Below are 23,028 nucleotides of genomic sequence, written 5' to 3' on the forward strand. Positions count from 1 at the left end.
AGACTGAGCTGGTAAACTACTAAGGATAGTTGTTGTGAGAAGACTTACATATCTAATTTTTAAAGGTCAAGCACCTTGGAGAGATGACTGATTCTAGGACTAGGGCAGGGAAAATGCAAGATAAGCCTGGAGCATCTTATAGTGCCAGAAAGTGAGGAAGTGCTCAAAAAACAAAAGGATGGGGTACGCCGAAGGGACAAGGGAGTCAGCCTGAAAGAGCTCGCAGTGGCCAAGGCTGGAACAATTGGAGCAACAACATAAATGACGTAACGTTGGATTGTAACCCAAATTATACAATAAATGTCCATGAGTACAAACTGATATCAATAAATTATTTAAATAAACAAATGGGGGAGAAGAAACAAATCTTCCTTACAGAAGTATTCTAATTTACTAGACACCGTCCTGCCAGGAGGTGGAGCAAAGTCTCCTACCTCGTTCCCCCAACTTGAGTGTGGGCTGCATTTAGTGACTTATTTCCAAAGAGCGGAGTATGGAAAAAAAGGGGGAAAAAAGAAAGTGACTTTACAGTGGAGAAACCTGGAGAACACCTTGTCCAGGTGATCGAGGTTAGTATCATCAGTGACGTCACATGGCTGTCACTACGCCCCGATGTGATGTGATGAGAAGAGGTCTTCACTTGTGAGGTGATCGTCCTAAAAACTGGTAACCCCAGTCTAAGCCGGAGAAAAACATCAGACTAACATGAATTGAGGCACATTCTACATACTACCCGACCAGGACTCCTCAACACTGTCAAGGTCATCAAAAACCTGGAAAGACTGAGAAACCATCATAGCCCAGAGGAGCCTAAGGAGACAGGACGACTAAATATAATAATGTGTTCCAAAGGGGATTCTGGATTAGAAAAAGGATATTAGGGAAAAACAAATGAAGTCCGAATTGAGTTTGGAGTTCTGTTAATAGTAACGTATCAATGTTGGTTTCTTAGTTGTGACAAATGTACTGTGGTAATAATGTAAGATGTTAACAACAGGGGAGAATGAGTAAAGGGTATAGGGAACACTGTACTAGTTTTGCAACTTTTGTATAAATCTAAAATTATTTTAGAGTTAAAAAGTTTATTTTAGAAAGTAATCACAGTATTACTTTGAATAGTAAACTCTGGAGACTTCCCTGGGGGTCCAGTGGTTGGGACTCTGTGCTTCCACTGTGGCAGGGCGTGGATTCAATCCCTGGTCGGGGAACTGGGATCTCACATGCCCCACAGCACGGCCCCTCCCCCCGCAAAAAAGAAGAGTAAACACAGTGTTAATAATGTAGACACTGAATATTGATTTATTCAAAATCACGTATAAATTTGTTGGGAGAGGGAAAACTCTAAGTTCTGTAATCAATCCACATGTGATATGGAAATCAATGCCAAAACAGTTACAGCTAAAATAGTTGTAAATGGCTACCCCAAGGAGAAAATTAGGCATGGGGGTCCTGCATTTTGTTTTTGTGTTAAATAAGCCTTGTAGAATTATTTGACTATAAACTATGTGCATATGTTACTCTGATAAAAACAAATATAACAAAACGTGTATGGGAGAAAAAAGGCAAAGCCGCTATTTCTGAATTTTGGCTTCAGGACTCAGAATTGAACTTTGGCAGGGATCTCTCTTGCTGTTGTCCCCCAAGCTGAAGCTTAAGTCTTACAAATTAAAATAAGGAAAGTTAAACCAAACTTATTTTTGTGGTACATTTTTTTTAAACTGTCTTTATTACTTTTAGATTTGTTATTTTAGTGAGAAAAGAGATTAAGTTGAACATTCAGTCCTTCTCTCTTCCATTTCTAAAGAATTTATTTTGTCAGCACCAATAAACCACATATCTGCAGTATTTCCAGAGGAAAAATATAATAATATGACTTTCCCAATGTTAATTGCTTGCTTTTTCTTTCTTTCTTTCTTTCTCTCTCTCTCTTTCTTTCTTTCTTTCTCCCTTCCTTCCTTCCTTCCTAACTTACTTCCTCCCTCCCTCCCTTCCTTCCTTGCTTCCTTTCTTCCTTCCTCTCTCTCTCTCTCTTCCCTCCCTCCTTCTGTTCCCTCCCTTTCCTTCTTCCTTTCTTCCTAGTGGGGATATTGCTCAAACACTGTAGTTTATGCTTATACCAGACCTGATCGTCCAGAGTACTGTGTTATCTTTTGGGATACAAAAAACAACGAGAAATATGTTAAGTATGTGAAGAGTCTAATTTCTATTACTACTTGTGGAGATTTCTGCATTTTGGCTACAAAAGCTGATGAAAATCATCCTCAGGTAGGTGTTCCTTGATATCTTAAAACTTAGATGGGTTAACTACTTGGCAGAATTGGGCTATAGTTCTCTGTCTTCTCAAGCATGGCCTCTGTACTGGCAGGTACAGCAAAGTATTGGGTCTATTGGCCATGTCTGTCTAGACCTCTGTTTGGAAAGTTATATGACTCCATTGGTTCTGTTTCCCCTGATTTTTTTCACCAGTTAGTTAATCCATTGGCAGTTTATATTGACCGGTACTGAAACTTTTTGTCTCTGAAATATATTTAAAATACCACAATTCTTTTCCAATTTAAAATTCCGTAAGTAGAAATGAATAACCAGATGTCTAGTACAAATGCTCAAGAAATTATGTAACAATGGCCATTTATAACAATTTGGGTAGCTTTGACATTCAGAAATGTACTTTTATGTGGAGTTATATTGCTTTAAAAGTCAATGTCTTATAACATACAATAAATAATATAAATAATGCCCTTTAAAAAAGTCTGCTAACAATTTAAATATTTGCAGAAGTATGCAAATTTTTCAAAAAAGGACTACCAATGTCTTTGGCTGTGTTATAAATTATTTTATCCCATTAAAAAGTATAGAATTTTTAGTTTAAGGTGGCCATTTGAACAGCCACATTTGGCTCTGTTCTCTCCTGAAACTCACTGAAACAACAGGAAAGGTATTTTTTAAAAAGCTATAAGCCCATAGGGACCAGAAAGGGAGAGGAAAGAGCAACATAATTTTGGAGTTTAGAGAGTAAGGAGATTAGTGGTAATTACCTTAGCAGACCCAAGAAAATGGAACGCTCAGCCATCAGTGGAGAAAGGAAAGAAGCAACGAGTTTACATGACAGAATCCCAGAACACAGGCCTTGGTGGTGGTACCTGGTAGGAGAAAGAGGTGAACAGGAAAGCGATTCGGAAGTACCAGAGATTATGCAGGCAGGAGAATACTTTGGGAAAAAGAAAAAGGGGCATATAAAGGAGCAGATTTCTAGATCCCCTCCCCCTACTGAGCCTGTGGGCAGCTGCCCTTCTAACCACGAGGGAGACTGGTTTACCCTCCAGAGAGGATATAGAGTCCCTGCCCTGAAGGGCACCAAGCACAGGGAAGGGTGGAGGAACTCTTGCTGAAAACAGGGCAGTTAAATTAATATTACCGCAGTCTTCATTTCCCACTTGGTTCCAGAACAGATTTCATGGGATCAGGTATCATAATGGCATTTGACTTGTCAACCTCAATACTTTGAAGAATTGCTTTCAAAATTCTGAGGGAAAATGATTTCCCACCTTGAATTCCATACCTTAAGCAAACTATTCATTAAATAGGAGGGTAGAATAAAGACATTTTTAGATGTACGAGATCACCAAAAATTTACCTTCCGAGCTTTCTTAACTTAGGAAGTTACTTCGGGATATGGTTTACCAAAACGAAGAATAAACTAAGAAAGAGGAAGAAACAAGGTAACCTGACAACAGTGGTGTGGAGTGGTACCCGCTGGCAGTTGTGCACATGCCTAGGGAGTGAGTCATCAAATGAGAGCCGCCCAGGTGGCTCCAAAAGAAATCCCAGATGAAATTAGTAGAATAGTTAATGAGGTTGACCTCCTGAGGGGAGACATAGATAACTGGGGGACAACTGGGGACTTGAGTTCGTAATAAACACAGAGACAACTAAGCAAAGAGAAAAAAATAAAGGCAATTATCTACGCCAGGGAAAGCTTTAAAACATGCTTGAAAGGAAAATAAATCATGTTATATACTTGCCTAAGCTGTGAATAGCATTTAGAGTCAAAATGATGTATTCACTAGATTTTTAAAAAAATTAAAATTGTTTAAAAATTGAACTATAATAACATTTTAAAACTTAAATTCTGATTTAACAAGACTGCAGTGGAAAGATGGAGTGATGGGAGCGTGCCCCCGTGTCATGGGAGGCTGGGAAGGAGGGGTGAAAGTAATGGTTACATGACGTCTGGAATGGAAACAAAACAGAACAAGAAGTAGCATTGTAAACATGTTACTTACATTTGTGGAGGTGAATAGCAAAAGAATGAATTACAGGAGCTGAAAGTAATTACTCTAGGGAACAAGAAATGGGAAGTTGGGGGACTTCTGTTTTTAGTAAGATGTCTCATTTGATTCTTTAAGCTATGAGCATGTGAATTATAAGTATGTAAAACATTTGTATTTTGTGGCAGTAAATAAGCTTGTTTTAAGTAGTGGAAGACTAAATTATGATATTTTACTGCAATTTTTATCATTTAGTTTACATTTATAAAATTAAACAAATTTTACTTGAGATACTGAGAAAAGAAAAAGTCTGTGTAAATAGTACATTGAGAATTGGTTTATTTGAAATTAGTATTCTAATCAGGAAAACATCTATGTAAAATATTATTCTTAGTACTAGATATAGAGAAGGTGACTAACAGCAAAAAAAATGAAATTATCATTAGAATAATCTGATGTAAAGTGTGCATTATGTTCGATTATTTTTCCTAATATTAATCATTGATAATTGTGTATGTGTTAACCCCTGGGCATTTTAAGTTATTTTCATTGGGTTGGGTTATGTTTTTTTCTGAATTAACTGAGTTTTTCTGATTTTCTCATGTCATTTATATATTGCTTCAAAGGAGGAGAACGAGATGGAAACATTTGGTGCAACGGTAACAAATTGTTAGCCCTTACATAGCTGGTTACAGGATAAAAATGAGTTTTGAGGTTATAGCTGACCAGGAATTTTAGAAGTATAAAAATGAAAAGTAGCCAGTGTACTTGTGTTTCTTAAATGGTCTCTTAAAAACCAGTGTTCCTCTATATTGAGAAATCAGCCTTAGTTTAATTGCAGTTCATGTTTCTTTACTTTTGTGCTGTAGATTATCTTTGCTGTTCTTTGTATTTAATTTTATCAATTCTTTCCATGTTAGTGATACTTGAAAAAGAGATAAGCATGGTATGTTAAGCATTATTTCTTTTACTGTACATAAGCAGGAGTTTTGATACTTTCTGTTTTATTTGTTCACAGTTCGTGCTAGTTCTTTGTAATTCTATTGGCACACCTCTGGATCCCAAATACATTGATCTTGGTAAGGAAATGTTAATATTTACTCCCTCTTTAATCAATTCTTATTTGTAAACTAATTTTAAAATGTAACAATGGTATTATTAATTAGAACGGTATTCTCTAAAACAGGGATGAACATACTTCCTAGTTTGCCAGGTTCAGGTTCAGTACCAGTCTATGCCTGTTGTCATGGTAAAATTATTAGTAATGCCCCATTTCACTCTCAGAAGGATCCTGCTTAATACAATAACTTTTAAGTTTACTGTATCTAAAATTCACAATAATCTCACGACTGCTATACTGCCATCATTTGCTTTAAATGGGAAATATAATTGTATGAGAATTGGTATCCAATGTAATGATTAGTATGTAACATACTGAGGATTATAGAAAGAATTTTGCCATGAAACCACTTTTATTATTAGTAAACTGCTTGTAAGTACCTCTCTTCCATAAAAAAACACTTTAGCTGCTTGTTAAAGTGAGTTTGCCCTGTCCAGATTTTTGTGATGAAATTAGTCTATTAATAGGGACAACTTAAAAAAATTCCTGACTTTTTTGTTTTCAGAAGACATTTGTTTCTTTAGATTTACCCTTCCCTCTATCCAATAGCTATGAAAGTAACCATAAAAAATTCCAAATCTTATTCTTAGTATTTTGTCAAAAATTGTTACCAAATATTTTGTTGCCATTTCACTGTAACTTCCAAAATAATGGTTTTCTTTTAAATTGTATGTTAGTTTATGGGATATGGTGTTAGAAAAAATAGTAGGTTTCAAAAATTAAAAACCCATTGAATTATTTTCTGAATCTGAGGACTAGTCTTTTTTGTTTTTAGATTTCACCTTAACAATTCAGCCTTAACAATTAAATGTTAAAGTGTGCCTTCTAAATATTTTGCTAAGGTCTTTGGGTGATACAAGCAAATGTGAAGAATACTTACTGGCCTCAAAGATTTTATACTCTATGTTTAGGGTCTTGGTAACTCACTTTTAAACACTGAAACTTTTCAACTTCTTGTCTTATGTTCACTGTTAGGTATGTTTATATGTTTCTCTCTATATATTTATATATGTACATAAATGTTCGTGTTTTTTGTTAATGTTAATATTCCTTAGCTTAAAATTATTACACTTATCACATGAATATCTTCCATTTATTAGAAATATAATAGTCTTAAATCTAAGGGATGAATTCTGTCAGTCTTCAGATTATATGCTTTTTCTTTTAATATCAAAAGTTTTAGCATAATATCATAATGATGATAGGGTTAGCCTCAAAGTAATTTTAATCACAGGCAGTCTGTGTTTTAATAAAGCCAGATGTGAATCCTTTACCCTCATAAAATGGCAAATGCTTGAGGGCATGATTATTTGTATTATTGAGTCTTGAAACTTTTTTTTTTGCGGTCTCACTGGCTGAAATTTTAACAAACAGTTCTTTCACTGGTCTGCAGTAAACTCAGCCAAAGATTCAACATTTTTGCTTCATACATATCCTGTAAAATTCCTTTTTTAAGTTTCTATGCCAAATTTTCACGAGGACTGGAGGCTAAAGCAAAAAAAGTGTATAACTGATATTGTTCTAGGGAACGTGATTTGTCATCTGCTCTTCCTGAAAATCTCTAGAGAAACTTTTGAAAAGAACATTATGTATTATTACAGAAGTTTAGTTTGTGAGGCTCTGTTGTACTGTACACGTAAGAGTTAGGTACCATTTTTGGGGCCTCTTCCTTTGAGCCCTCAGTATACCTTTGGTGTGCTTCTATCCAAAGTACTTACTCTGCACTGTGATTATTGATTTTCTTATCTACCTTCCCTCCAAGATTTTGAGCTTCTTAAAGATATAACTATGGTTATTCATTTCTGTATCCCCACTGCCTAACGCTGTGCTTGCCCCATGACAAATGTTTATTGAATGTATGAAAATATTTAAAATAAAATCTATTTATTTAGCAAACCATCGATGAGTATATACTGTTTCAGGTACTGTACTGGGTACTGGGAGTGATAAGAAATTAACTCTGACATTTCCTGTAGAATGTCTAAACAGATAATTAAAATATAGTTAGTCTATTGAACAATGACAATTGCTCCCCTGCTGTGTGCTAGGTTTTGTGCTAGGTGCTAGATAAGTAGATATGGGTGCATAAGGATGTCAGGGACATTTTTTCTACTTAGAGAAGGTTTCATTTGAGCTGAGTTCTGAAGGATAAGTATTTCTTCAGGTAACATTTTAAGGAGAGGAAACAGCATTTGCAGAAGAATGAAGACATGAAAAGTGCCTGAAAAGTACCAGGTGCCTGTGCTGCAGCCATTATGTGGGGAGCACGTAGGAGCTTTCTAATGGTGGCCGGTAGCATTTGCACTAAGTCTTCTATATAGGCCAGAGAGAGGTAATTTGATGAAAACAGTTCAGTGCAATTTCAGTTTACCAGCTCTTTAAAGGGCTGAGAAATAGGTAGAAAAGTGGGGGAACATTACAGATGTAGACATTTATTTCAGGCCTCAGCATTAAAATATTACAAGCAGGTTTTACTTATATGTGAATTCCTAGATTGTCTTAAATTATTTTACATCCTTGCTTAGCTAGTAACTATTACCTATTAGTGTTACAAGTTTCAATTAATGGAAGCATAATTACTTTCTGTACAATTTTTTGCCAATGATCTTTCTAGATATTTCAAATTTTTTCTTTCTGGATACTGAATAGTTGAGAAGGACATGGACTGCTTTTTTCCTGGTTGTGTTTTTTTCCTAAAATATTCAGTCTCTTAAAATTTGGTCTTTTAACTTTTTCCTAGAGGCTTAGTTCTAGCAAACTAAGAACTAAACCACCTGGATGGGTTAGATAATAAATAATGATCTAGCATAATTTATGTAGATAGGATTATCTACCCATATGAATTTGCCAAAATTACTGCCATGCTGATTCAGAACATGTTTCATATATATTGTATTTGTTTTTTGTATTGACTAGTGAATTTATATATCATTTTATTATAAAAAGCAAAAAATAATAGCAACCACACCTAACAGTTATTAACCCTCTTTTTAAAAATTTTTTTAAATTTTTTTAATTTTGGTTGCGTTGGGTCTTCGTTGCTGTGCGCGGGCTTTCTCTGGTTGTGGCGAGCGGGGCCTACTCTTTGTTGTGGTGCGCAGGCTTCTCATTGCAGTGGCTTCTCTTGTTGTGAAGCACGGGCTCTAGGTGCGTGGGCTTCAGTAGTCGTGGCTCGCGGGCTCTAGAGCGCAGGCTCAGTAGTTGTGGCGCACGGGCTTAGTTGCTCCGCGGCATGGCATGTGGGATCTTCCCAGGCCAGGGCTTGAACCCATGTCCCGCGCATTGGCAGGTGGATTCTTAACCACTACACCACCAGGGAAGCCCTATTAACCCTTAATGAGAAGCAGTCTGCCATAGTGGTTAAGAGCACAGATTCTGGAACCAGATTGAATGTGTTTGTGTCCCAGCTTCTACCGCTTTCTAGCTGTGCAACTTCAGTGAGTTATTTAACCATTCCATCCTTCAGTTTCTTCATCTGCTAAATGGGGGTAATAATAGTGCCTGCCTTATAGGGTAGGTGTGAGTTATGTATGTAATACATTAATAATATATTAATATAATTATATATCATAACTATATAATTATATAAAAATGCCTGACATATAATTTAAAAAATTCAATAAATATTGGCATTTAAAATTATTATTATTAAGCATTTATTCTATGCCAGGCACTGTACTATGGTTTATATTTGTTATCTCTCTTAATCCTTAAAGTAGCTCTAAGGTTGGTAATATTATTATCTTCAATTTACAGTAAGCAAACAGAGGTTAAGAGAGAATAAGTAATTTATCTAAGTCCACAGAGTTAGCAAGTGCCTGTGATATAAATCCAAGAAGTCTGACTTGCTATGAACCACTAACTTTTTAATTTTGCATTAATTAGGCTGTTAATAAACTTGTGATCATTTAGGATGTATCAAAAAAAAAAGGAAACAAGAGTATAATTTATAATTGTAGCTAAACATTGGTTAGAAAAATACTTTTATATGCTTAGGAAAAACTATTTTATTAGAAAGCAGTTAAGGTTTGTGAACTTACTTCGCATCACACTAAAGGCATAATAGTTACCAGCATCAGAGTACCTATGGTAGAATTTACTGAATATTTAGCAAATGTCTTATGATTTAGTGCAGATGGGATCAGCAAAAGCTCAGCAAAGCCTAGGCCTGGCCTGCTCATTCATCCCACTCAGGGCTCCCCCTGAATCGGGCTCTGCCACCGTTCTCAGGACTGCCTTCCTACCAGCTGTTCCCTACAGGAAGGCTTCTCACTCCCTCTAGAGTTTGGTAGTGGTACACATTTTGAATACAGAAATCTTGACAACTGTAATTAAAAAAAACTTTTTAATATGATTCAACTCTACTGAGTTATTTATTTAGCATATAAAAATTCTTGTGTTTGAATCTCGACTTGTTAATCTGTTCAGTTAACACTATACCATCAGTCTAGTTTCTAATTCTTTGTTTAGTTCCTAAGTCTCTTACTGCCCTAAATGTCCTTTGTTTGGACTGTGGCAAGAACTCCATAAATGGTAGCTGTTATTAACACTGTTCCTTTATTCTGACTGTATTAATGATTACTTTGTACAGTAGTTTTGAATAGAACAATATGTTTTGTACCATTTTAATTGTGAATTTAGAAATTAGCTACTAAAATGATCTTTTATGAAAGAGTTTTTTGTTTTTCTATATTTTTGTGAATGTGTGTGTTTAATTTTATATTGTTTATTTTGTTTGTGACCTTGGGCAAGTTATTTTACATCTTTAATCCTCTGTTTCTTTATCTGTAAGATGGATTTGATGAGACTACTTCATCAAAGGGTACACAGTAGGAATTTAATTAAATATTCTCTAAGAAATGGAACGGATGAAAAAAATGTTTCAGAGACTATATTCCTAAATTAAAAGGAACTTTGGAGAATTTCATTTTCTAAATTAATGAGGAAATATAAGACATGAGATCAGAGGGAAGGATAAAGGCCTGAACCAAGCAGTAATGGTAGTGAATAAGAGAATAGACTGCCTTCCAACCAGCTGTTATAATTATAGAAATAATTTTATTTTATTTATCCATTTGGACATTTGGACATTTGGGCTGTTTCTAGTTTTTTGACTCTTATGAATGCTGTTATGAATATTTGTGTATGAGTTTTTGTGTAGACATATGTTTTCATTTCTCTTGGGTATATACCTAGGAGTGGAATTGCTAGGGCATGTGGTAATTCTATTGATATATTTAACATTGTGAAGAACTACTGAGCTGTTTTTCAAAGTGGATGCACCACTTTACATTCCTACCATTTCTCCACATTTTTGCAAATACTCATTATTGTCTGACTTCTTGATTCTAGCCATGCTAGTAGGTGTGAAGTGTTATCTCATTGTGATTTTGATTTGCATTTGCCTGGTGGCTAATCATGTTGAGCATCTTTTCATTTGCTTAGTAGCCATTTGTATATCTTCATTGGAAAAATGTCTGTTCAGATGCTTTGCCCAATTTTAAATTGGGCTATTTGTCTTTTTATTATTGAGTTACAAGAGTTCTTTATACATTCTAGATGTAATTCCCTATCATGTATATGATTTTCAAATATTTTCTTCCATTTGTGGATTGTATTTTCACTTTTTTGATGGTGTCCTTTGAAGCACAAATGTTTTTATTTTTGATGAAGTCCAGTTTATCTACTTTTTCTTTTCTTGCTTGCGGTTTTGGTGTCATATTTAAGAAATCACTGCCTAACCCAATGTCACATAGATTTACACGTAAGTTTTCTTCTAAGAGTTCTATACTTATGTTTGATTCATTTTGAGTTGATATTTCTGTATGGTCCTCCAAACTTTTGACTCTTCTGAGTTCTCAGACTGTTTTTAGGGTATATTGTCTGTAAAATGCGAGGTTGGACTCAGTGATCACTGAAGTCTTTTGCAGCACATTTTGTGATTCTGTCTAATTGTAACCTAATTGCCTTAATGTTCTTTTTAATAGTACCATTGTTTGTTACAATGACCAAAACCCATGTGATAGCAGCTTCAAAAGAAGCATTTTATACCTGGCAGTATCGTGTGGCAAAGAAGCTCACAGCATTGGAAATTAATCAGATCACCCGGTCTCGAAAAGAAGGGAGAGAAAGGTATATCTTTTGATGAACATTTTTTAGTAGCTCAACCATATCACATTTAAATCGGACATAGCTATTTACAAATGTCATGCTTGAGAACTGGAAATTGTTTTGATTACTAGAAATAATTTTCCATTAATTTGAATATCTTTCAGATTTATGTGTTTAAATTTATCAAAATAAAAGAGAGGTAGCATGATGTAACAAAAGAAAAGCCTTTAGAGTTAAAAGACTTGAAACCTATGTTTTTATAAGGGATGGCTATTCTTGCTTATCTACTCTCGCCGTATTAGAGTTATAATGCTACACTGACATATGATTGTCTAACCAAAACTTCATTCCTATGGGTTAGAGGTAGAGGTCTTTCCAGGACGGTGGGGTGATTCTAGTATCATAATCATCACAGGAGAGGCAGGTCCTTAGACACAGATATGGAGGAGGTCTCTAGGTGGGGAGAATTGGTCGCTTGCCTTCTTTCTCTTGCCCTGGATTCCAGGGGTTTTGGGGTTGGAACTATTTCTGATAACTGGGGGTAAAGATGACTCTACCATGTGGAGAAATTAGGATCCAGGATGGAGGGATTCTTTATAATAAGTATAGCAGTGCATTTACTGTGTTTTGTAAGTTATATTGTCTCTGTTAGTGATATTCCATGTTTACTGCCCTTTTGTTGTTATCCTAAGCCTTTAAGCAAAGCATTTGGTTGAGTAACTTTAACCTAATGATTGTTAATGAGGGCACAGGCCTGTGTTGTTGGTGGTGGGCAGCGGGGAGTCATGTCAGAAATCTCAGGTTGCTTTTTTCAAATCATTTTCCTTCACACATACTTGAGATCTTAAGGCAATCTTCCCTTCCCTTTAAGACTCACTCATGTACTAAGGTAGGTGATATAACCCCAGTAAAAGTATTTTGGATACGTGAATTCATGTGGAAGCAGGAAAAAAAAGAAGTGGAAAAATACTGTATCTTGTATTCTCTGTAGTTCTGAAAGACCCAGTGGGAAGAACCTTCGGCCTCTTTGAGGACAGCATGTGGCAGTGGTAGCACTAGTAACAAGAGACCTGCAGTCTGTGGGGAGAAGGTGGATCTTAGGACAAGGTTGGGGCAGAAAAGTCTAGCCTCTCCATGGAGTGACTGTGCTCCGTGAACCAGCTAAAGAGATTCTGGCTTCTGTACAAATAAAGAAGGCATCATTTCCTTATATTTCTGTCTGGGGTATACTTACTAGTTTTAATGACTTTGGGCCAGTTCTCTCTGGACTTCAGTTTCGTCATCTGTAAAATACCGTTGATGATGTTGATAGGAACCAACATTGATAGAGTACTTCTTGTGTGCCAGACACTGGGAAGTCTAGTCAGTACTCGTATTATTCCTGTTTCACAGAGAGGAAACTGAGACACACAGCGTAAATTATTTGCCAGAGGTTCCCAGCTGATAAGAGGAGATGGGACACAATGCCAGGTTTATCTGGCTCTGAGCCAGTTTACTCAGACTGGCCTTTCTTGTAGTACCCTACTTGTTTTAAGAAAGGGATTTGGGTTAAATGATCTCTTGAGAGACCTCCTATTCTAACCTTTGACTTTTATTTTGTGATAACTAAGTAGAAATATTGACTGTATGTACTTAATAAAAATGTATTAGAAAGCAGAAACATGGTACCTCTAAATTAGTATATCTTTCTGTATTTAATACATTTCTTTAAAATTTATTTGACATTTGATCTCATTATATTGGTGAAAGTACAAATACGACTTCAATTTAACAATGATAAAATTTCATGATATTTTAAAGATGGAAAATGGCTTAATTTTCCTGTGATTATATTACAGCTGCAATGTCTTGAACTCCTTTTATGTATCAGGCTCTGTGCATGTGTGCTTTACAAACATCATTTTATTTATGCCTCTCAAAAATCCTGCAAAGGGGGAATTGTTCGCCTTCTTTTACAGATGAAGAAATTGAGGCTTAGAGAAGTTAAATAACTTGCCCAGGGCCTCATAGCTACTCAATGATGTGTCTTCTCTGTTCACCTCCATTCATTTTAATGTTTTCTTCAGCAGACATTATAGAGCGCCTGACAATGTGTGGCAGGCACTGGAGATGTAGTCTTTGCTTTTAGGAAAATCACCGTCTAGTGGGAGAGACAAGGAAACTAGCAGCAATACTGTGGTGTGCATAAGTGTTACAGTAAAGGTATCCGAGAGATGGTACACCAGAAGTGGTGCATCTTCATAACACAGTAGGCATAGGGGAGGGTTTTTTACTTCAGAGCAAGAATTCCATTAATTAGAGCTTCCCAAATACACTTAAGTTTTACCTTTATTAAGCATATCATTAGAAGGGAAATTATGGAGAAACAGCAGAGAAACTTGGTGCTTTAGAAGTTGTTCCTGACCGATGTTCATTGGGAGAGTAAGGGAAGATATCTCTTGGGGCTTACCGAAATTCGTTGGAAATATATGATTCAGTGTCCAAATATATTTTTGGCATAGCTCTCAGGAACACGGCACTTGCATAACTAGTAAACACATGGTAGGTAGTTTCTGCCTTTGTAAGATTGAGCTGTGTCAAGAATTCTTTAAAATAATCAGGACAGTAATATTAAATAACAGTATTCATCGGTGTCATCCAATCCTTTAATTGTTCTAGAGATCATGAAATAGTATAAACCTTACTTATACTATCATTGAAATTAAAATTTTTTTTTTCAGAATTTATCATGTTGATGATACTCCTTCTGGATCGGTGGATGGTGTGCTTGATTATAGTAAAGCCATTCAAGTAGGTGATTTTATTATTGCCAGCAAATGTTAATATCCATAGATTTGGAAATACTGTAATTTTATTTTGAGACCTGAAAAAAATTTGTTTCCAATGAATAGCATTTTATTCTAGTAATTCTTTTAAAAATTTCTATTCTAATTCAAATTTTTCTAGATCTGTTTCTTCTTCTTTTGATTTTGAAAAAAAGTTTATTTTGACATGATCATAGGCCCACAGAAAGTTGCAAAAATAGCACATAGAACCTCTTTACCCAGCTTCCCCCAGTGGTGACATCTTACGTAACTATAGTGTAATATCAAAATCAGGGAATTGACATTGGTAATGATGCTGTAAACTAGACTACGACCCAATTCCTATTCAGTTTTCACTAGTTTTTACATGTAGTTTTATGTAACTTCATCACCATAAAGGAATTGCCTCGTGCTACTTCTTCATTTTCACACCCACTCTCCACCCCCATCCTTGTCCTCTGGCAGTCACTAATCTGTTTCCATCTCTATAGTTTTGTCACTCTGAGAATGTCTTACGAATGGAATCATATAGCATGTAATAGCATGTCATCTTTTGAGACTGGCTTAAAAAAATAATCCATCCAGGTTGTAGCAGTGCCATGCCATTTGCCGCCTTCTTTATTTTGGCACGCGCTGGTCCTTTTGCTGAATGTTCATCTTTTACAGCTAAGTTCAAGTTTTTGTCTCTCTTCCCATTTTGGTATAAGTTTATGCTCCTCCCTCTGTGCACTTATACCTCCTGTGTGTACCTCTACTCTGATCAAACTGTACTGTCATTAGATGTTGGGTCCACTGTCTTTCCCAGTAGACTTCTGAGTAATCCCCAAGGGCAAAGATTTTATCTGAGTATCTCCAGTGCTTAGTTCAATGTCTGGCATATAGTAGGTGCTCAGTAAGTAAATGTTGGTTAAGTTAATAAATATATAGTTACAGTATTCTTCTTAGTGAATTGTATACTACCTTGTACCAGATTAACCAGTCAATAAATATTTGTTAAAGCGTAATGCTGGTTTATTTTAGGGCACAAGGGATCCAATTTGTGCCATAACTGCATCTGATAAGACACTGATTGTGGTAAGTTGTTGAAAGAAAAACTTATTCTATGAATAATAATCGTTTAACTTGTTAAAAATAGAATAAAGCAACATGTTTTGGATTTGAATATCATCTTGCGGGCACCTCAAGTTTTACTAGGTCGAACAAAAGAAATAAGAAAGTTTTAAAGATTGCGTCACAAATTGTTAATCATTTGCAAAAAATAACTTTGTGAAAGTGGTAGAATCGTGGCCAGCTGGGGAGAGTTTGAGGCTGGGTTGAATGAGCCCTATAAAGGTTGGCAGATGTGGAGCAGATGGATGGTGGTAGTAGGTCTTGGAAAGTTTCCTCCTCTGTGTGGCCTGCTTTTTCATATTGGAGAAAGTGCTTTGGCTCAGCTGCTTCCATAAGAATTGGAATGAAGAGGTAGTGTGCTTGGTAGCCAGTAAAATAAAGAAGCCTGTGGCAAATTTTTGCTGAATTTTTCAAATAAAATCAATGTATCAATGTTGTTGTGCCTTTTCTTGAGCTCTGAAATTTGAAAATATTAATTTTAGAAATAAATGTTTAATATAGTAATGCTGGTAGAGTCATTAAATTCGAATTATATAAATAGATCCTTGCGTGTGTATATTTCCAGTTCTAGTTACATTCTTTAGACATTAGCTAAGTTTATGAGGGAAAAAAATCTTAAGAACATAGTATTCATTTTTCCTCAACAAATAAATTTGGTATATGTTTTAAGGCAGTTTGTCTTACAGTCAGGTCTGTGGAGTCTCTTGTTTTCTTTTTAGATTCTTTGCTACACAGCAGGTTTTTGGTTGTGTTAGTTGTGTTTCTGACATTTGCAGGAAAAATATAAAAACATGCAAGTCGGATCAGTCACAAAAATTGACTTAATTCCTAAATGAGAGTCTATCTGTAAGAAACACTCAAATAGTTTTAATACCAGCCAAAAATTTTAATGGAAAAGGTATCTTCTGCGTTTAAAACTTTCCACTGTTGAAATATAAACAGCTTTTAGAGCCATGCCTTTTTCAAACTTTTAAAGCCACAGGACCCACTTTTTCAAAAACAAAATCTTATTGTGTACTTCAATATAATCTTTTAAAGCCTATACCTCCTTTTTGTACATTAAAAAATATCTGCCCTCCTCACCCCTCTCTTGCCCTCCCCAGCCTTTCTGATAGGCCTCTCTGGAGAAGCATGCTGGGAGGGCAGAGCTGCGCCCATTAGAAAGGGGTTAGGGAACGATGGGCTGAGTGCAGCCTTCTGCCTTTTCCCCGTGGCTATGGCCAGAGGCACAGCAGGGTTTGAAAATCACAGCTCTCTCCTGTCTGTTGCTCTAACTGTTGATCTGTCAGCCTTAAGGCTTGCACAGAAACTTATATTCTGTTTTATTTTTAAGCACATTTAAACTAATACTCATTGTATCACTGCTTTCTGATCATCTCCCTTTGCCACAAACTGGTATCCCATAGATGGCTATAGGATAAAAACAGAGACTTTCAGTAACAGCTGTTTCCTATGGTGATCTTATATTGATTTTTCACATATATGAAATTTAGTTCAATAAGTGCTTTATATTTTAGCCTTTAATGTACCCCGAATGTTAACCTAGACAAGTGTAAATAACCCTAGATACATCTTCCTTGTGATGTAAGACTTTGTGTATTATTATTATTATTATTTTTAAATTTATTTTTATTTATTTATTTTTGGCTGTGTTGGGTCTTCATTTCTGTGCGAGGGCTTTCTCCAGTTGCGGCAAGCAGGGGCCTCTCACTATCGTGGCCTCTCGTTGCGGAGCACAGGCTCCAGACGCGCAGGCTCAGTAGTTGTGGCTCACGGGCCTAGTTGCTCTGTGGCATGTGGGATCTTCCCAGACCAGGGCTCGAACCCGTGTCCCCTGCGTTAGCAGGCAGATTCTCAACCACGGCGCCACCAGGGAAGCCCGACTTTGTGTATTATTAAAGAACTAGGTTTCTGACTTCTTTCTTGAATATTACATGAAAAAAAAAATTAGATCACCTTCAGCCACTTTAAAAAGGTTTTAATTAAATTATGAGGTAAATATGTACTCAGAACATGATCAGTATCAGAACTGAGAATTCACTATGACACCATCACTTTGGTTTTGAAACAAATGCATGAACATATAGAGAGACCCGTAGTTGTAATTTAATATTATTATGGTAAATATGCTTTAGTAATCAAAAATATTTTCTGTAGAGTCGTGAATCTGGCACCATTCAGAGGTACAGTCTTCCTAATGTTGGTTTGATTCAAAAATACTCCCTTAATTGTCGAGCCTACCAGTTGTCCTTGAATTGCAACTCCAGGTAAGTCTGAAAACTTTCCTCACGTACATGTTAGACTTAGAAGTCATCCATTGGGATTGTTGTATTTATGTAATAAATGCAAAGACTTGTGTTTGTTTTAAACTTGTCTTACAGTTCAGTGTGGTTTTACTATAGTATATTTGTATTTAAATATTATATTTATTATACTGCGTCTAGATGTCTTTCTCTCATTGGGCAAAATATAGAAATTCTAGTGTAATTTTAAAAAAATTATTTGCATACCAGTTGCTTTAATCCCTTTGGATACTTTTTTCACAAGGAAGCAAAATGGAAAGCAGCCCATGTCTTCTATCAAATTTATAAATGTTAGTTTAAAGCCAGTTATTTATTTAAAGCCATTTCTACCTTATTCCCGGGTTCTGATGAACTTATTTTGAAGAATGGTGCTAAGTAATTATATTCATGAACGCAGATAGTACTTTTACAATTTTTTTCCCCTTCTCCACTTTCATTATTTGTAGTCGTCTTGCTATCATAGACATCTCAGGAGTTCTGACCTTCTTTGACTTGGATGCTCGGGTAACAGACAGCACAGGACAGCAAGTTATTGGCGAGTTGTTAAAATTGGAGCGAAAAGATGTCTGGGATATGAAGTGGGCCAAAGATAATCCTGATTTGTTTGCAATGATGGAGAAGACAAGAATGTATGTTTTCAGAAACTTGGATCCTGAGGTAAAAACAAGAAATGAGCATTAACAGTACATAAGTAATGAGCCAAATACCAAAACCTGGACATTTCCCCTTTGTTTCTTCAAGAAGTTTGTTGGTGTTGGCTGCATGAATTCTGAAAATAAATAGAAACATTTCTGTGGAATTTGAAAATATTTGGTCTTAAGAGCGATTAATATTTATCCTTTAAATATTCTCCACTTTCACTGAAAGGCACTTCCTAAGCATTTATCTATTCTTTTTAAAAGATGGAACCATGCTCACTAACTATATAGTCTTTATTTCTTTCCTTGTCAAAGTTTAAAACAAATAAAGTAGTCTTATTTACAAAAATTGCTTAAAACAACCAGCCAAAAAAATGTGGTTTTGGAATTGCCTTGCCCTTTCATTCTCTTTTGCCTGTTCTGTGCTTATTCTGTGCTTACCTTTGTATTCTGTATATTTACATGAACTTTATCACCTAGTAATCCATGTTCTCTCTCATCCTGATAATCTTATGAACAGGTAGATGTGGGCTGTGATTAATAATCTGCTGTCTCTGGGGTGTCAGAAAGCTGCTTTCTCACTGATTTTAGAGTTATATTTTTATTTTCTACTTGTGGCTCACATCAGCTAATTTTTAGGCTCAGAATTTTCCTGTCAGTCTGCTGTGTATCAACTGTTAGCTGTTGTGTTTGGGAATTCAAAATAATTTGAGTGGTAGCCTAATCAAAACATCATTAAGAAGATAAATCTTTTAAACAATTTTTGAATTATCAGTGGATTTTCAATTTGGAATTTTCAATACTCCTGTTATACTCCACTAGTGGAAATAATAAGAGATGACTTGATAAATGCTTTGTGTCATTAATTGATGTTTGTTTGGACCTGTAGTTTCCTTCTTGGGAAGAAATTACATGCTGGGGCCCCTGAGCTACTGAAGATCTTCTGTAATAATTTATTTAGTGGTAAACTAAACATCTTTCATATCCTAGATTATTTTCACATTTCCCCGTTTGAGCCCTACTCAGGATCTTTGGGTTGGTCAATGACCTGATGTAAATTGTTCTCAAAGGCTTTGTTAAAGCTTTTAGGAGTCTTAAGGATCTTTGTAATTTTCAGGCCCTGAGTAATGGCTCAAAGGAAGGGCATTCAGGGCTGCTGCATTTGACCTATATAAGCATGGACTTCTTTCAAGGGTTCAAAGAAAATTTGACCGTTGGTACAAAACAAGTGTGGAAATTTGACAGGTAACCGTGGGATAAACTTGAGGATGGAAGTAAAATACTTTTTGAGTGTTAGGGTCCTTTTTCCATCCTTGGCCCTACTTGTATTAATTCCAAAATCACATGCCTGGAGAAGTGAGAGGATTATGCCTGGCTGTTCATAATGTGTGTGTAGCACACATGGTCAGTCTAGCACCAGGGGAAGTCTTTGCCTGATGGAAAGTGTTTCTTAAGTAGTTTTAAAAGAACAACCTTTTATTTATTTATTTTTGGAGTCTGTTGTCTGGCTTGGCAAGTCCTTCGATTTCTATTAGATTTAGAGGTAGGTGAATTTCTCATAACATTACCATTGACTGGATTTCTTTATAAACCATGGTGTGCTGTTCTTTTCATTCATGAGGGCCCTGCCTGTGGTCCCTGTTTGGTTAGTTACTCTGCTAGTCACTCCTCTAGCATGTGAGGTCATACTCTTCAAAACTGAACTTACTAGAACTCCTTCAGGACGTAGTATTCTGTGTTATTATTCAGGAGATAAACTGTTGTTTGATGGTTAATACTGAATCCATTTTTATACGTTTGAGTGTTATTATGAATTCTAGTTTCATACCTTTCCTTAAGTCGTAGACCTTTCTTCAGATTACGTGTGAGAAAAGGGTGCCATTTCTGTGCAAAATTCTAATTCATTGATAAAGCATATTTTCCTGGAGAATTAGGAAATGAGTATTTAATGTTGATATTCCCTGCTTGATCATTTTCATCTCCAGTGACCCTCTGAAGGTACTGATTCTTCGATTTCTTTGTTGACCCATTGATTTTTTAGTTTAGTTTAGATGTTGTTTAGTTTCCATGTGTTTGGTTTTTTTTTCCAGATTTCTTACTATAATTGATTTCTAGTTTTATACTGTTGTGGTCAGAAAAGATGCTTGATATCTTTTCAGTCTTTTAAAATTTATTGAGATTTGTTTTATGGCCTGGCATGTGATCTATCCTGGAGAATGTTCCATGAGCACTTGAAAAGAATGTATATTCTGCTGTGTTTGTGTCCTGTAGATATCTATTAAGTCCATTTGATCTAATATGTCATTTAAGGCCACTGTTTTCTAATTGATTTTCTGTCTGGGTGATCTTTCCATTGATGTAAGTAGGGAATAAAGTTCCCTAATATTATTGTATTACTGTCAATTTCTCCCTTTATATCTGTTAATATTTGCTTTATATATTTAGGTGATCCTATGTTAGGTGCGTATATGTTTATGAATGTTATATCCTCTTCTTGGATTGACCCTTTTATCATTATATAATGCCCTTCCTTGTCTTTTGTTATAGACTTTGTTTTAAAGTCTATTTTGTCTGATATGAGTATTGCTAGCCCAGCTTTCTTTTCATTTTTATGCATGTAATATCTTTTTCCATCCCTTCACTTTCAGTCTGTGTGTGTCTTTAGCTCTGAAGTGAGTCTCAGCATATAGATGGGTCTTGTTTTTTTTATCCATTCAGCCACACTATGTCTTTCGATTGGAGCATTTAGTCCATTTACAGTTAAAGTGATTATTGATAGATATGTATGGTACTTATTGCCATTTTATTACTTGTTTTCTGGTTGTTTTTGTAGTTCTTCTCTGTTCTTTACTTCTTCTTTTAGTCTCTTTCCTTTTGGTCTGATGATCTTCTTTAGTGTTATATTTGGGTTCCTGTCTCTTTGTTTTTGTGTATCTATCGTAGGTTTTTGGTTTGTGGCTGCCATGAAGTTCATATATATGACATTTCTATATCTATATCTATATTTATATGTCCATATATCTATTTGTTTTAAACTGATAGTCATTTAAGTTCAATTGCACTTTGAAAGCTCTACATTTTTTCACCCCCTGCGTTTTATGTTTTGGACATTTTACATATTTATGTATATCCCTTAACTGTTTATTGTAGGTATAGTTGATTTTACAATGTTTTATTTTTTAACCTTCATACTAGCTTTTTAAAGTGATTGATCCACTGCCTATACTATATATTTGCCTTTACCAGTGAGATATTTTTTCCCTTCATATATTTTCTTATTTCTTGGTGATTTTCACTATTCTCTCTTCCAGGTCACTCATACATACTTCTATATCATCTAATCTGTTGTTGATTCCTTCTCCTGTAGTTTTCATTTCAGTTATTGCGTTCTTCAGTTCTGATTGGTTCTTTTTCATATTTTCTAATTCTTTGTTGAAGTTCTCACGTCTTCCTCTGTTCTTTTCCCACGTTCAGTGAGCACTCTTAAGGCCATTGTTTTGAACTCTTTTATCAGGTAAATTACTTGTTTCTGTTTCATGAGGGTTTTTCCCTGGGATTTTATGTTGTTCTTTCATTTGGAACATATTCCTCTATCTTCTCATTTTGTTTTACTTTCTCTTTTTGTCTCTATGAAATTAGGTGAAACAATTACCTATCCCATTCTTTAAGGTGTGTCCTTATGTGAGAACATCTGTATGCAGTCTGTGTGTGCCCAGTGGCTTTGGTGGGAGAGCTGCTTCTGAAGTGAGTGTAGGCCGGGACTTTTTCTAGGGTGTGCTGGGGCCGTTGCCTTGGAGGGATGGGCTGGAGCTAGGGAGGGCAGTAGGGGGCTAGAACTGGAACCCAGCACAGGTGGGGGCTTCTCCCGGGGCTTTCTGGGGCTGCTGCCTTGGCAGAAGGTGGGGCTGGAGCTGGAAGGGCTACAGCCAGGGCCCAGTGCATGTTGCGTCTTCTCCCGTGGTGCAGTGGTGGTTGCCACCTCTGTGGGGGGTGCTAGAGCTGCAGCCCAGTGCCGGCTGGGAGACCGTGCTGGTGTAGTCTTGGCAGGTGGGTCAGGGTTCCAGGCACTTTTCAGTCTGCTGCCTCTGCAAGCAAGACTGTGCTTGCACCCTTTAAGAGCAGAGTCTCAGTTTCTTACAGCCCTCTGGTAAGCCCCACTGGTTTTAAAAATCAGCCAAGGGAGCTTGTCTTCCCAGTGCTGGACCCCAGGGCTGGGATGCTCAGTGTGGGGTGTGAACCCCTTGCTCCTTAGGGAAGTTCCGCATGCTTGTGATAAGCCCTTCCATCTCTGGGTTGCCTGCTAGGGGTGTGGGTCTCGGCTAGATCACTTCCCCTCCCCTCCCACCAGACTCGGTGTGTTTTTTCTTTCTACAGCCTTGGTTGTAGAAGAGCCATTCTGCTAGTCTTCAAGTCATCCTCACAGAGAGCTGTTCTATATGTAGGTGTAGTTTTGGTGTGTTTGTGGAAGGAATTGAGCTCAGGGTCTCCCTGTGCCATCTTGGTGCTGCCTGATCTCTCTCCTTATTCTTCTATTTCTCCTTTTCTCTTTGTTTTTGGTATTATTTTTTATCCACAGATCATCTTTTATGACTTTATCTTTTGACCCTCTTGCTTTGTTAAATTATCTAGCTAAAAATAAAAAATTTTCTAGTGATTAACCTTTTTATAAGGGTA

At 36.2% G+C, this 23,028-nt stretch overlaps 1 protein-coding gene across 3 annotated transcripts in view; it reads left to right on the plus strand.

Annotated features, from left to right (window-relative positions):
- Positions 1–23,028, plus strand: part of WDR35 (WD repeat domain 35) — a 63,748-nt gene that overhangs the window by 19,813 nt on the left and 20,907 nt on the right. For 2 of the 3 annotated variants that reach the window (XM_007183479.3, XM_007183478.3), the window contains exons 10-17: positions 2,080–2,265; positions 4,895–4,927; positions 5,287–5,347; positions 11,376–11,520; positions 14,220–14,289; positions 15,324–15,377; positions 17,571–17,680; positions 18,163–18,373. In XM_007183479.3, the coding sequence (XP_007183541.1) occupies positions 2,080–2,265; positions 4,895–4,927; positions 5,287–5,347; positions 11,376–11,520; positions 14,220–14,289; positions 15,324–15,377; positions 17,571–17,680; positions 18,163–18,373 (870 nt within the window). The remainder of the gene's footprint in view (positions 1–2,079; positions 2,266–4,894; positions 4,928–5,286; positions 5,348–11,375; positions 11,521–14,219; positions 14,290–15,323; positions 15,378–17,570; positions 17,681–18,162; positions 18,374–23,028) is intronic. The other variant, XM_007183477.3, reaches the window with a different exon arrangement.

This window comes from Balaenoptera acutorostrata, chromosome 12, assembly GCF_949987535.1.
Source record: "Balaenoptera acutorostrata chromosome 12, mBalAcu1.1, whole genome shotgun sequence".
Taxonomy (NCBI): domain Eukaryota; kingdom Metazoa; phylum Chordata; class Mammalia; order Artiodactyla; family Balaenopteridae; genus Balaenoptera; species Balaenoptera acutorostrata.